Here is a 15,741-nt window from a genome sequence, read left to right as displayed (position 1 = left end):
AGAGAGAGAGAGAGAGAGAGAGAGAGAGAGAGAGAGAGAGAGAGAGACTGACTGCCAGAGCAAGAGAGCCAGAGCCATAGTCACAGTCAGAGGCAGGACAAAGTGGCACTGATCTTTTTTTGACAAACAAATTGCTTGAAATATTGCATGACTTGCTACATAGCACTGTTATTACTTTCAACTAAAAGATAGGTCCAATTATGACATCAATACAAGCGCTCTTTCAGATTGGAATGAAAGAACAGTAAATCCCAGTGGACACCGGAGTTCTCTAGCAGAGATGATGTAATCTACAAAAATAGACATCCTCCGGCAGAAGCTGAAACTTGGGTAAACAGCACACTGCATGCTATTCTCAACTGCCTCGCATGAATTTGCAATGCATGCTGTTAATAGCGTGAGAAAAATCGTTTTACGCTTTAAATTGTCTCATCATTTACATTTCAATGTCTACCTATACTCTATAGTTTAATTTCTTAATTCATACTAATGAAATTAACGTAATACCTGATTATAACTTAAAAAAGAGAAAAGGTCCCTCCCTAAAGCTAGGAGAGCCACAGAAACGCTGCAGCTCTAGCAGGCTGCAGTTTGGCAGAAATCGCAGCACAAGGTTCAATACCATTTTCTCCACCTATTGTCTCCACCTTTCTGTCAGAACCTTCCTGAAAGATTTAAAATACAGCATGATCTGGGTGAAGAGGAGCCAGTTTAACCTACTGACAAGGAGCATGCAAGGAATACTTTTTACACTGTCAAAAAACGCTAGTGAAATTCAAAGCATCCACAGTAGGAAATTCATAGTGTCTATCTAGCAACCTTGACAGGGTGTGGCTGTCACTAGCCTTCTCCCCACGCCCTTTTTGTCATTCGTCAGCATCAACTCAGCTTTCACATTTTTATTAAGCTTTCCTGCACTAAAGCATAATCTGCTTCAGCCTGGGGATGTGGTCAGTTTGTGGAGTGCTTGATACCCTGGATTTGAGCCCTAGTGCAGCAGAAAATGGGCATGGCAGTACATTCCAGGGATCGCAGGGTTTGGGAACTGAAGGCAGGAGGATCAGAAGTTGAAGGTGATCTACACTGGCACTTACAAACCACTCTGAGAGAGAAACTCTTGAAAAAAACAAAGCCCAAAACAAATAAAACACAAAGCCTTGTGTCTTTTTTCAAACTAATCTACCTCAAACTATCACTGGAGCACTTTCATTTATATGTGGCAAACATAATACATACATACATACATACATACATACATACATACATACATACATACACACACACATGCACACACACACACACACACACACACACATACACATACTGGAGCATTTTTACTTGCATATGGCAAACATAATACATACATACATTCGCACATACACGCGCGCGCGCATGCATGCAGTTATATATGTACCACCCACTAAAAATTACTGGGTAGAAGCACTATGATCAGGTAAGCCAACTAAAATGAATGAACTGGTACTTTAAAGTTTTATTCTTGTCACCTCCCTGTTTTCTTTTTTCAAGACTTATTTATGTGTACCAGTGTTTTGCTTGCGGGTATGTCTATGCACCACATATGTGCCTGGTATCCACAGAGGACAGAAGACAGTATGAGATCCCTAGGCATTGGAGTAATAGGTAGTTGTGAGCTGTCTGTAATGTGGGTGCTGGGAGACAAAACTGCAGCCTCTGCAGGAGATGCTCTTCACCACTGAACTTTCTCTAGCCCTTATTTCTACTTTCTTCCACTTGAATCCTCACCCTTAGCTCCTGTCTCAGTTGTCAAGTTCAAATCCTATTTCTACTTCCAGAGCTTAAGGAGGACCTAAGGCCATCCCTATTCCAGCTCTGTGCAGATAAGTTTATCAACATGTAAACCTCTGAGCAGGGTTGGTCCTTGGTCCCAGCACTCAGCAAGCAGAGGCAGGTGGATCTCTGAGTTCAAGGCAAGCCTGGTCTACAGAGGGAGTTCCAGGACAGTCAGGGCTACTCAGAGAAACCCTATCTCAAAAACAAATAAAAAGTGAAGGTCAGTGTGTCACGACCTCCTCTTTGCCCACTCTGGATTTCCCCACAACTTTAGTCTTTGAGCAAATGGAATTCTATGTGTGAACTGCTTCTCCTGTGGTTGTGACATTACATGCTGGCTGATCAGAAAGCCATTCCTGATTCTTCAAAGTGTGCCCAGTGCATGTCCCACCATACATGTATTTTCCTACATTTTTATTATCCATATTTCCATGTGAAATTGCAAGAGCAATGGGACAAATCACTTGAATCTGATGCAGATCTGAAAAATGGGTATCCAACAAAATATTCATCAAATGAACAAGTCTATAGAATAAAACACTGGCTTTTTCCTGAATGACAAAGAAAGCAAAATATATCAGTTTTCTGAAACTCTATTCTTCTATAATTTACAGAAAGACAATTACAACAGCAGTGAAAATAAATGCTTTGGCTTGAATTAAGCAAACAAATGCTGGGTGGATAAATACAGGGATAAATCCTTTAAAAGTGGTTATAACACTAACCCTACACTTGCATATTATTTATGTCGATATATCTTTAAATATATAAATAAATTATAGTTAGGAGAGACATGAACTAAGCTTTAATATATTCTAGGAAATTTACCAAAAATAAAAGTCACTGATTCTGACATAAAGCACAATTTCTTACAGTTAAATAGCAGATACTATATCAAACTAAGGAGCCATTGAAAAATTAATAAGTGAGAAAGCAAACCATGAAATGGGTGAAAATACTTAAGATTTCTGATTTAAGAATGGCTCAATCAAAAAACTCATGTCAAAAATGTACATAAAATAAACTGTAAACTTTTTATTTCAATAAGCAATAACTTTTAAAATCAAACCAAGAAATTCTTAACAGGATACAACAACTTAAATCTATTCCTTAAAAAATACTGTAAACTGATATATGCTTAAGATTAGTGTCATATTTCTATTTAAACAGCACACAATGAAAAATGAACATGTTAAAAAATCACAAAGTATTCATCAACATGTTTAATTGTTATATTTTACGTGTGAATTAAAAATTAAGTTTAACTCTTAATACATGGAAAATATTTTTTTAAATCACATTTAGAAATATGGAAGATATATGCTAAAAACAGTGATACATTATATGGCCATTAAAAGAGGTAAAATTTACTTGGCATTATCAAAAAAAGGAAAATAATCAAACAAATTTTAAAAAATATATAATCATGCATGGTAACATGCACTTTTAATCTCAGTACTCAGGAGACAAAATCAGGTGAACCTCTGTGAGTTCGAAACCAGCCTAGTCTACAGTGGGAAGGTTCCAGGCTAAATAGTAAGATCCTGTCTAAATAAATAAGAGACAACAGAGTGACCAATCCTATGAAAAAAGAAGATGATCTTCCAAAGCCTCATATACATATCACCTTGTTATACTGATGCCACGTTTTAGGGATGCTGGCAAGAAAAAGTATTAAGGTCACATTGTAGTCAACAGATCAACTCAATGTAATATTCTCTATTACTGTTGCATACCATAGTCAAGAACTTAATCCTGACCTACTGAAAAAACTGGACAAAACCCACCATAAGGGATATAGAACATCTTTTCCCACGACTAAAACCACTTCATTCTCTCAATATTCTCGACTGAAAATTTGAGAATGTGCTTTATCTTGTACTATATTCACATGTATAGAAAGCAGAGGTGTGTTTTAGGGGTTAGGCAGTATTCAGACAGCATGTCAATGAGGACTTCAAGAGTAGAGAACATTCTAACTTTCTAACCAGCCTTGGAAGCTAAAAACTCTCTCAAGCTTCAGGGAGAATATATAACATCCACATGTGGGAGATGTGTTCTTTAATCTCCAGTCTCATTTCTTTCTGTACGTTTTTTTTTTTTCTCTTTCTGATCTGGAAAGAGTAATGAGCTCTTCTCTCCCCCATTAAAGTAAGAGAATAAAACACACCAATAGACATGTATACCAAGTTCCAACCCCACCCCAACCACGTATGGTAACCATCCTTCCTCCAGCTCAGCTCCACTACCTTTCCTCTCCATCTTTACCATGGACCTAGCATCTCCCTGCCATACAAATATCTCAGGAATGCCCTGAAGTAATGAGAGGAGAAGACAGGGAAAGCTTTCCTTCCCACTCAACTCTTAAAGGTAAACCAATGCTAGCCTATGTCCCAAGAAAGTCTTTTTAGGAGCTGACCCCAAGTTTACTGTCTCTGCCAGGAACAATCTTTCCTGCTTCCAGTCTATTCACTGGGAGGCTAAAGGTCTAAGCCACAATCTTGCTTTTTGGTCAGCTTTAAAAAAGCTCCACTCATCAAAATGTAAAAAAATGTTAATGAGAATTCTCTTCTCACTGCATATTAAAACACTTATCCTCCCTGCAAACCTCACACACTTGCTTTACAAGAATGTCCAAAAACACTCTGAGTGGACTTAAGTCTTCATGATGCTGAGGAAAATCATTATAATCTGTTTTAAAATCACAGTAACATGTCTAATTTTAAAAGAGTACATAAAGTGTACATCACTGTGTATATTTTGAGTGCAAGTTTTAGATCAAAATTAGGTTCTTAATTTTTCATGCCAAATAAAAAAATAAATTACATTGTGGATACTTTTATTAACTATTAAATTATGTATTCTTAAAGTACTGACCTTCCATATAAAAATAAAAACACTGACCTTTTTTTTAATGCTATACAATTTAGAAATTATACAGCCATGAGGCTTAAAAGTTGAATAAAAGTTTTTAGATTTATCTCATCATTTAACGATTAGCAGTTCCAGGGTGGGGTAGATGTCTTGGAACGTTTATTATGCAAACAAGAGGACCAGAGTGAGGATTCTAGCACTCATCCAAACAGCAGCATGGGTGAGGGGCCTGCAGCATTTGCTGTTCTTTCAGAGGACCCAGTACCTGTTCCCAACACCCATGTGGTGGCTCACAACTGTCCTTAATTCCAGTTACAGGGGATCTGATACCTTTTATGAACTTTGTAGGCACCAGGCAAGTAAGTGGTGCATATACATAGATGCTGGCAAAGCACTCATACACAAAAAATAAAATAAAAATCTTTTTTAAAAAATTAAGCAGGGTGTGGTCCTGTGCACATCTCATCCCTAGCACTGTTGAGAGAAGAGACAGGAGGCTCACTAGGGCTTGCTGGTTACTAGCCCAGCTGATAAAGCAGGCTCCAGGCTTAGCAAGATACCCTACCTCTAAGGAGCAAGGCAGACAGTGATAGACAATGCCAGATTTGAGCTCCAAACACTTGTACACACCCATGCAACCACGTACACATGTGCACATATACCACCCTACATACAAATCAGCAATTTCTATGAAACACAGCAGCTGTGCCAGTACAGCATCCCCTCGTACAGAACATAAGGGAGTTGTCTCATTTAATTTGAGAATGTATACAAATAGTTTATTATTTCATGGAAGGCTGCCTCAATACCCAAAAATATTAGTGACAGATTTCCTCAATATAAATGTAATTACTCATGCCCTTTCTCCTGTACAATAACACAGCCATAAATGTTACTGTTCCTCTACCATCTTCCAGGGAGTCATCCATCAGTTTTTCTTCCATAGCTCCAACTGCCCTAAGCCAAACATGAGCCACAACTTCAACAATCCAATTCTGGAAACCACAGATTAGTTATTGCAGGCATTGAGAGACAAGTTAGGGTATTCTAGATCTCTTGATTAAAATGTAGGCAAACCAAAGCATGAAATCTGGTTAAAATCAAGGTGCAAATAAGAAAACACAGATTTGAAGCTCCCATTTCTTCTTTTGAATAAGCCTGGTTTTGTTTTTTAATGCAAATGAAACTTCCCCAGTATATTTCCCAAATGCTCTCATCCGGGGATTTCTAATTTGCTTTCTATCAATTGAATAATTAAATTGTAAGTTTCTAAGGAATTTCCCATGAGAAAGCAATTCAATGTCTGGTTTTTTTTCTTATTTGCAAAACAAGTTAAAAGAAACAGTGTTTCAGTCACTCTTAAAAATAATTAAATTGCACTTGCATTCTTCAGGTAATGACCTGCTCATATATAGAAGAGCACGAATGAAGCTTACTGTGCTACCTCTACCTAAACCAACACTGCCAAGGCGTGCACAAGCCTCACTCCATCGGGTCGAAACACAGCAGGACAAGACCGAGCAAACGACATCAGCACTATAATTCATTAGTAACATTGCAAACTTACACGCAAACTTAGGTTAGTATTAAGACACCACACGGATTACAATACCTGAGATTTAGTGCATTCCTTTGAGCCAGAATGAAATGAGTGCCATAGAGGAGGAAAGGAAAAGAGGAACAAACGTCAGACATGCTCCACATTACGTCTGCCACAATGAAGACTATGCTCATCTCAGTGTGGAATGACAGTGCAGACCAGCTGCATTACAGGGCTGTGTTCTTTAGCCATGCACTGCAAAGTCATCCTGACATCCAGGTACACTCAAGCGACTAGACTGGGACCAGCTTTCCAACCCAGCCCCACCATGCTAGCCAACTCTTTTCCAAGGAAAAGAGAACAATATGACTCACAGCAAATGAAGAATAACAGTTTTCATCTAAATCTCTTGTACTGTGTCTATCAAACATATAAAACAAATTTTTTTCCTGATTAAAACCTGTTTAAGCCAAATAAATTCAATTTATATCTCAAGAAGATCTCAATTTTGAATTACAACCATCTTAATTCATTTAGTAAAAATTATTTCCATTGGTCACATGTAGCAAATAAATATAGCATTTTTATCTTAATATTAAATTGTTTCTAAAAGTATCTGTTGACCAGATAATATACTGTTAAAAATATATACTTAAACAGAGCAAGAAAGGGGAGTGATGTACAGAAGGATAATAAAGGATCCATGAAGGACAAGAGAAGGCAGGCTAGAGAAACAGCTATGCTATGACCCTGCAACCTGAGTGCCCCACACATGCTCATCAGGTTAATCCAACCAACATTTAACACTGAGCAAGAAGTCCATGCTCATCTGAGTTTCTTAGGATGGAGACTAGCTTGAGAAAGCAATTTCAAAGCAGAACAAATAGTAAAAATATTAGTATGTCAAAACATAGTCATCTATTTTAAAGTACTAGCATTTATAATTTTTAATATGCAGTTCCTTCTTTCTGGGTTGTTAAATCTACACCCAAACCAATTACCTTCTTTAATTGACAACAATTATATACATACATACATACATATATATATAATTTCCGCCCTCCCTCTGCCTTCCTTTTTATTTTTATTTTATTTTTGGCTCGAGGTCTTGGTCTGAAGCCCTGGCTGGCCTGGAACTTGCTATGTCCAAGAGGTGGGCCTCCATCTGCAGCCTACCTCTGGCTTAGTCCTCGTGCTAAAATAACAGGCAGGCACCACCATGCCTAGCTTCTTTTAAGCTTTGCTCTTCTCTGATACCCAAGCCTCTCCAACAGGCAAAGAGAGCTGCCTCTGTGACAGACAAAACTTGGTTCTTCTCCGAGAACTCAAGCAAAAGATTCTCCATGATACACTAAAAAAGTGCAAGGAGCACTACAGATGTTCAAAACCCTGTTAAAGATTTTAAAACAAAGAGCTCTCCTAGAAATAAGTGTATGAACAGGGTAGAAAGGATGTTCAACCTAAAAGCTGAGTTAATGGTTTTCCACTGTGCTTACCTGCAGAAAGAAAAACTAAGAAGTGTAAAATAGTTACCTAGTGAACCATTTTTCTGTATCTAGTTGTAAACTAACTTCCTATAGTGGCCACTTCTGTATGTCATGTGCAGATAAACGACTTTCCACGTTATTCCATTAGCATAAGAACTCAGGGTCCTTTCGTTTGAAAACAAAAGGGGCTCTAAACTGACTTTATGGAAGTTTATACAGAGCACCCACCATCCAAGGCTTTGTTTTTTCAATGTAAAATCAGTGGCAATCGAGTGGGTCCCAGCATTTAGGAGGATCTCTGAACCTGTTCTGCAGAAGCATTTCAGAACATCAACACTGATGTTTCTGTTTCTTTAAGTCAATTCAAGTGATTCTGAGTTCTCCGCATTGAACAGAGCTGAGGTCATAGTCTCACAGTAGAATAAAAACCCACAAAAGTACTAGGAAAGCTTTACACATACCTACTTCTTAAATAAAAGCCAGCTATGATATCAGTCATTGAGAGGGCTGCACAGCAGAGAGCTACACTCTTGAATTAAGGGAAGGAAACTTAAAAATACCAACTTAATGTTACATGCCCATCTCAAAGCCGATCTCAGAGAAAAGTTTAAGAAAAACAACAACTAAGCAGTGTCTCTTCAGTTCTTGTTTCAATACTTTCTGAAATCTATTCAGATGATATGATGTGGGCTTCCACCAGAAGAAGCAGCAAAATTCAGGGGAAAACAAGCAAACAAACAAACAAACAAACAAACAAGAGAAGATGGGGCTCTGTAAGTTCCAGGCCAGTAAGGGCTACACAGGGAGACCAGTCTCAAAGTAATAAAGCCAATGAATAAAAATAATACAAAATAATCAAGTCTTAACCATCTTTTTATGCATCCCCATGACAAAGGACTTATGAGAAGCACCAAATCTGTGCTCTATAACTTACCGTATGATAACCTCTAGGTAAAGGTGGCTTGCCCACAGGGTAAGGGTCCACTGTGTCGATAATTGTTTGTCTTTCACCTTTCTGGTTGATTTTCCTAAATCTTCTTCGAGACTGTCTGTGGGAGGCTTGACGTTGGAAATATTCTTCATTTTCATCCATATAGTCCACCTGAAATAAAACCCCCGAGAGATTTCATTTCTCCAGTCAGACCATTCCACATTAACATCAATGAGAAAATAAACTTACAAATGGTCCGCCTTCATTCATTCTGTACCTCTCTGAGCTAAGTAGCCCACAGTGACTCTTGGGTGAAGCAGCATTCTCAGTTCTACTTAGGACAAGCTGGGTTACCCTGGAAGTACTGTAGTTTCGGGGGAAGAGACTTTAAGTAGTCTTTGTGCTGACTTACAAGTCAAAGAGGTCATGGGGTATGAACACACTTTAAGAACACACCCACTGCTTGTCATAACTTTAGTATACACATGCACAAAAACCTGATGCATTTGAGAAACTCTGTAAAACCCCCACTGGAACCCTGAATGAATCAGACAGTGCTGCCAGCAGGACGGCTCTAGGAAGCAAGGTTCCTCTTCCGGCTTACATGGCTTGCCTTCGGTTTCTTTCTGCTTGTATAGTATTTTCTGCTTTAAAAACAATCCCTCCTTCTAAATATCTAAAAATTCTAGTCAACACACACTAACAGGGAGCAAGCAAAGTGAGTTTATTCGTCAGTTATGGTCTTCAGGATTGCTCACACAGAGGCTGCTCTCACGGTTCCTGTAATATTGTCAAAGTATGAAACCTCAGACACTTCACCAAAAAACAAATAAAAAAAAAAAAACATGAAAGCAACACTAACAGGAGTAAAAATCTCAATTTAAAGTGTCAGAAAGTCCTCTCATCTGTCCAAGATATTCATAATCCTATATTTTACCACCGCCATTTTATTTTCTCATTTTATAAGATTTGGCCCCCATTTTTTACTACGTTCAGAGAGGAAGTTCTTACTGGTGACAAAATTCCTCTGCAGTATCTTGGGGGAAATCTAAAATTGTCTCTAAAACCTCGACCTGGAGTTACCTACCAAATATTTAACCAAATGTGATCAAGAAAGTTCCACTATTGCCACTTCTGTGCCATCATTTACTTTATAAGATTTTTCACCCTGAACAGGAAGACAGATGAGGACACAGAGCCATCTCGAAGGCTAGTCAGGGCTGGGCACTGTACCCACCGTCGTTGCTTTTGGTGCTTTAAAAGAATGTCTAATGGCCTCTCCTAAATTATTTTTTGCAGTAAGAAAGAAGTACCACAGATGGTTTTGCTTTAATGCTTTACTAAAATAATTATGTTGCTAACATCTTTCTTACCTTTCCATATGATGCCTTATCTTAATGTATCTTAAATCACACTATATGAGACAAAGGAGTCAGCAAGTCTCCAATGTCCTCTCAGTTAAAGGAGTTCAGAATGGTCTAATATTAACTGTTCCTTGAATACACATCAATGCAATTCACTTAAAGGAACTTGTTCAATGAATAAGCCCCTCTGACCTAAACTTCTACAGTTCCAGGATCCCCCAAATTTCAGTTAAAAGACAACCACTGACTGAATAAAAGTTCAAACACCAAACATTGTCCCTTTTCAACTTTCCATCTTCTACATTTGAGCATTGTAAATAATTGCAATATTACAAGTATTAACTCAAATTCATAATTATTAAGTAAAGCTGTTACAAAAATACAGCACCTTATGATGGACAAGTAGTTTGTGAAAAAGATTTCTTTTACTTTTTACTGAAAGATAGAAAAAAAAGTTCTGAAAGAGATATTCTTACCACAATCATTTCAGAAGGTTCTAAGACGATGCATTCACAGCCACGCCTAAAGCTTCCTGCAGAACGCTTGCCAAAACTAGAAAGAGGTTAAAAAAACAAAAACAAAAACAAAAACATAACAGACTCAGGGATCAAGAAACATGAATTAGGAATTCTAGCTAACCTCCAACTTAAGATTTTTTTTTCAATTACAAAAAGTACACATTAAAAATGTCTTTAGTCATCATTACAAAGAAATACAAAGAAATAACAACAGAATAATTTAAATTATAAGGGGTTTTTTGTTGTTGTTGTTGTTGTTGTTTTGTTGTTGTTTTTTGTTTTTCGAGACAGGGTTTCTCTGTGTAGCCCTGGCTGTCCTGGAACTTACTCTGAAGACCAGGCTGGCCTCGAACTCAGAAATCCACCTGCCTCTGCCTAAATTCTAAGTTTTAATCATGTTTTTTCTGGAAAATTGTTTTCAAATTAATAATGTAAGTAAGGAACAATTAAAATGAACATGTTTTGTGATGGACTACTGGATATCATTCTCAATGAGGCGAAGTTTTAGAATATTCCAATACAGACAGAAATGGCCCCATTGTAAACTACGAAATGTTTATTTAAAAGTTACAAGCAATCAATCCCCTTTTCTAAATTAACATGCTAAGACTAAACATTCCTTCTACATGGGAGTGTATTTATTTTCTAATTTTCCTGATCAAGTTATTCTAAATGTTTTAAGAAAAAGATGCCAACCTAGGACAAGTGGTTTGCACAGATGTGTGCGCAGATGTGTGCACCAATTCCCTCCCTGAGAGCTCTATCCTGGGGACTTGGAACATACTCCTTTGCCCCATCTCTGTCAACTCTCACTTTAATCCTGGAGAAGACTGTTCTGTTTGTTTGTTTGTTTGTTTGTTTGTTTTTTAGTTTCTGACATTTGCTTTATAAGCTAGAACCCAGGTGCACCAAAGAGGTTCTGACCTGCCTTCTCCATCCACAAACTGCCTGTTTCTACACAGTCACCAAAAACCTCTCCTCTCCCTCTAAAAAGAAACAATTTTTAAAGCTTCACTGAAGACTGAATACATATATTTCACCGTTACATGTATATATTTTAGTAATATTTTATATAGTTTTCTTAGTACATACAGTAACTGTAAAAAAAAAAAGGTCTCACTGTAATACCTATGCACATACGGATGTGCTTTTTATCTGTGCGTCCTCCTATTACCCTTGGTCCTTTCCCCATTCCCTCTGACCTGCTTCCTCTCGTCTCCCTCCCGCTTTCTGTGTTTTGTGCTTTTAATATAGAGGCTGCATGTGAGAGAAAATATATGGCATTTGTCTTTCTGAGACTTGTTTATTTCCCTTAACATAATAATCTCCAATTCTCCATTTTTGTGCAAATGATAAACATCTTTTCTCCTTTATGACACAGTGAAAGTCCATAGTCTACATATTCCACTTCAAACACCTTTTAAGGAAAAAAATATGTTCCCAATAACAAATTTTAATTGAACATTTTTCCTCAATGTGAAGTTAATTGGGCATTCTGGGTGACTTCTATGGAAATTCTCCCTTTTATAGGGCCTTCTATCATGACATACAATGTTTCACATACTAGGAACCAAGCTATGAAAATCAAGAGGTCACTCTGACTACTTCATCTCTGACAATTTTATTCATTTACATGAGGTCACTGGTCAGAGTAGATTCATCAATTATGTTCTTTGGGGATCAAAACTTGTTTTATGAAGAGCAAACCCAGAATCATAGATAATACCATTGAAAACTACTTTCAAAACGCTCAGACATATTCAAACATACAAACTGCAGCATGTCTTATAAAGTAGAAATATTTTGCCAGTGAAGTAGAGAAATGACTTAGCAGTTAAAAGCCCTTGTCGTGCAAGCAATAAGACTAGAGTTCAGATCCCAGAATCCACTGCAAACCTGAATGGCTGTTGTGGTGAAAGGAAGGTCAGAGGATCCCTGGAGCAAGCTGGCTAGTGAGACTAGCCATAATTTAAGAGTTCTGGGACTGACGCAGAGACACAGTCTCAATGAATAAAGTGATTCCAGTTATCAGCCTCAGGGCATCACAGTATTCAACAACATGCAAAACAATTTTGACATATAAGTAAAACACATAACAGGCTAACCAATATCATCATTTTAATCCTATGACATGACTAGGTAAAAATGTATATTGTATACTTAAGGCTTGTTACTAAGTTACATAACATCAGAATCTAAAACTGAACGCAAGGGGGTGCTGTGCGGCTCAGTGTGGTATGTGTAATTAGCAAGAGCACCTCCCAGGTTCCACTGCCAGCACCTCAAAATAAATGAGCAAGCCGAAGCACAACTGGGAGACTCGGTTGTCATATTTCATTCCACTCCAGATCTAGACAATTTTATAAACACGACTGCTTCTTTTGAAAATGTGGAATGGCACAGTAAAGAAATCATACATATCTGTACTGCATACAATGGTCCTACAATACTTGATGAAAGAAATCAAAGCCTGCTGCCACGGGGTGGTTCACAAACTTCAGCAAGAAAAGCTGCATCCCCACCTTCAACACTAGCAAACTCTACAGTGTTCCCAGTCTGCACAGTTCCTGTACCAGTTCCCCACATCCTACTCTACACTGCAAATCCTGTTACCAACCAGGGCTAGAAAGAACTTCATGACTTTGAGTTGTATTAACATGCAAAGGTCACACTGTGTAATATATTCCCAGGAAAGTCTGGAACATGGGAGCTACAGGTGAGCTGATAAACTGCGGCCACAAGACTCACATCCTGCAGACATTGCAAAGTTGTCAACAGGGAAACAGTTCTCCAGCACATTAATTTCTCAAACATGCTGAAGGAGAGAAGCTAGCACCCTCAGAACAGAGCTAAGCAAGGCATTTGTCTTTCTATCAAACAGCCAACTGAAGTGGGGAAAAGGGTCAGTTGGTCTCATCCCACCTGAAAGCATAAGGATCTGAATTAGGATCCCTAGAGACTACCTTATAAAATCATGAGGATATTAGAGATCCCTAGAGACTACCTTATAAAACCATGAGAATATTACAGTGGTGTCCACAGCCCTGGTGCTAGGAAAATGCCAGGACTCCACTATCTGTACAGCTGAGCTCAGTGCAATATAATTCACAATGGCCACATACGGAAACAAGAATGTTGGTGATAATTGTCTGGCTCCATAGCCCATGTTTCCCCCACCTTGAGCCTCCCGAGTGCTGGGTGTACAATTGTGTGACGCCATATGCAGCTTACAATGGAGGACTGGTTCAGACATACAAAGGACTGAAGAACTGACACATGACACAAAATGGACGAAGCTTGAAAATATCACACAGAGGGCAACAAGCCAGTCACAAAAACTCCACTTAGAGCAATTAGCTAGAATAGGCAATGTCACAGAGAAAGAAAGTGAGAGGTCACCGAGGACCGAGGGGACACAGAGGGACAATTCCCAACAGTTAGCTTCTATTTATTTTAGTGGCTTTACGTTTCTTTACAAAGACTCAGGAGTAAGAAAAAGCAGGAAGTCAGAGCAAACAACTAGATGGCAGAGTGCTTGCCTACCACTTCGAGCCAGGCCATGATTAGAGAGCCCCTCAGTCCCCAACGAAACGTTCAGTTGTTTGAGACTGGACCGCACCACTGAGAAGCACTGTAGCAACCTCTTCCCATTGGTCATATAATGCTGAAGTGGCAGCAGCTGTGAATGTGTATGTGGGACGACATGGGACAGGCACATATATAACAGACACTCAGTGAGTGTTCCGAGCAATCAGTTATACCTATGTATTCTTTAACTCAACATAACCACATTTTTCCTTGTGTCCACAGACAATACTAAGACTCTTCCATATTATTTCTTACATGTAAAGTGTTTTGCTGCCCACTCCCCTTAATGTGTTCACTGGACACGTAACACAAATCAGTATTATCAACATAAGTCTTTTAATTAACATAAGAATTTACAAAAAAATTGACAAAATACAGCCACTATTTCTTCGTTGGTTTACAGTCAGTGGAAGATGAGTATTCAAACAGCTGCAAACCAATGACAATCCAAACTGGCCTTCAGTGAGAGGCGGCTCTCAATGGCCAGGCCCACTTGCCAGCTAGCTGAGTGGGAAAAGACCGGTCAGCATTTGTAATTCACATAGCAATTCAAATTCAGCAAAATCACACAGTGCAGTAAGAGCCTTAGGTCAGATGAAAATACCCAAAGATTTGAATGTCAAATCCATACACACCGAGTGCCCTAGGGCAGCTCCTGCTAAGAATGCAACCTACAGACAGGTTAACTGTTGCTGCTTTGAAGTTTCAAAGATTTAGGATTGCTTTGTTTACATATGAATTAAAACACTTTAAAAGTCACCCCAATCTTGAGTAGTTTCGGTTTTTGTGTGTACCTGTGAGTAAAACTAAGTAATCAATGTGTGTGCACATGCATGCAGTAAACACACCAACATTCCTGGGAAGTCTTGGCTTTACCATTCAGAACCCTGTTGGCCCTTTTCCATCCTAGACACTGGCTTCTGACAGGCAGCTATGACGTTGAAGAGCGATGTCAGGATGGGGAAAGTATGGTATGTGTGTTCCTAAGGAAGTTGTTCTGTATAAATACACTGCCCAACTTTGATTTCAGTGCTTCAACTTCAATGTAGTGCCAGAACATCCTTACAAGCGTTAATATTAACCAGCCACAAAATGACAGCTAAGTTACACAGGTCCACATTTGTCAAGTGTTGGCTCTCTCAGCCTTATGACAATAACAGCCTGTAAGCCCTGTTGCCAGCCATCAGCTGAAAGACCAACAGCAGCATAGCACACAGCACACACCATACAGCAAGCACAGCATACACCACAGTATACACCACAGTACACACCACAGCACAGAGCACACACCACACAGCACATACCTCAGCACACAGCACACACCACACAGCACAGCACACAGCAGAACACAGAGCACAGAGCACACACCACACAGTACACAGCACACATCTCAGTACACAGCACATACCACAGCATACACCACACAGCACACAGCACATACCACAACATACACCACACAGCACACAACACACACATCTCAGTACACAGCACATACCATACCATACACCACACAGCGCACAGCACACAGCACACACCACACAGCACATACTACAGCATACACCACACAGCATACAGCACAGCACACACCACACACCACACACCACACACCACACACCACACACCACAC

General features: G+C 38.9%; 1 protein-coding gene across 5 annotated transcripts in view; it reads right to left on the bottom strand.

The window, feature by feature from the left end:
- Rapgef2 (Rap guanine nucleotide exchange factor 2) overlaps positions 1-15,741 on the bottom strand; it is a 218,398-nt gene that overhangs the window by 103,048 nt on the left and 99,609 nt on the right. For 4 of the 5 annotated variants that reach the window (XM_028754903.1, XM_028754905.1, XM_028754906.1 and 1 more), the window contains 3 exons: positions 10,485-10,560; positions 8,648-8,815; positions 6,299-6,316 (listed from right to left, as the gene is read on the bottom strand). In XM_028754903.1, coding sequence (XP_028610736.1) covers positions 6,299-6,316; positions 8,648-8,815; positions 10,485-10,560 — 262 coding nt within the window. The remainder of the gene's footprint in view (positions 1-6,298; positions 6,317-8,647; positions 8,816-10,484; positions 10,561-15,741) is intronic. The other variant, XM_028754904.1, reaches the window with a different exon arrangement.

This window comes from Grammomys surdaster, unplaced genomic scaffold (genome assembly GCF_004785775.1).
Source record: "Grammomys surdaster isolate TR1022 unplaced genomic scaffold, NIH_TR_1.0 126039, whole genome shotgun sequence".
Lineage (NCBI taxonomy): Eukaryota > Metazoa > Chordata > Mammalia > Rodentia > Muridae > Grammomys > Grammomys surdaster.
Note: the sequence above shows the minus strand (reverse complement) of the source record. Positions and strands in the feature narration are given on the sequence as shown.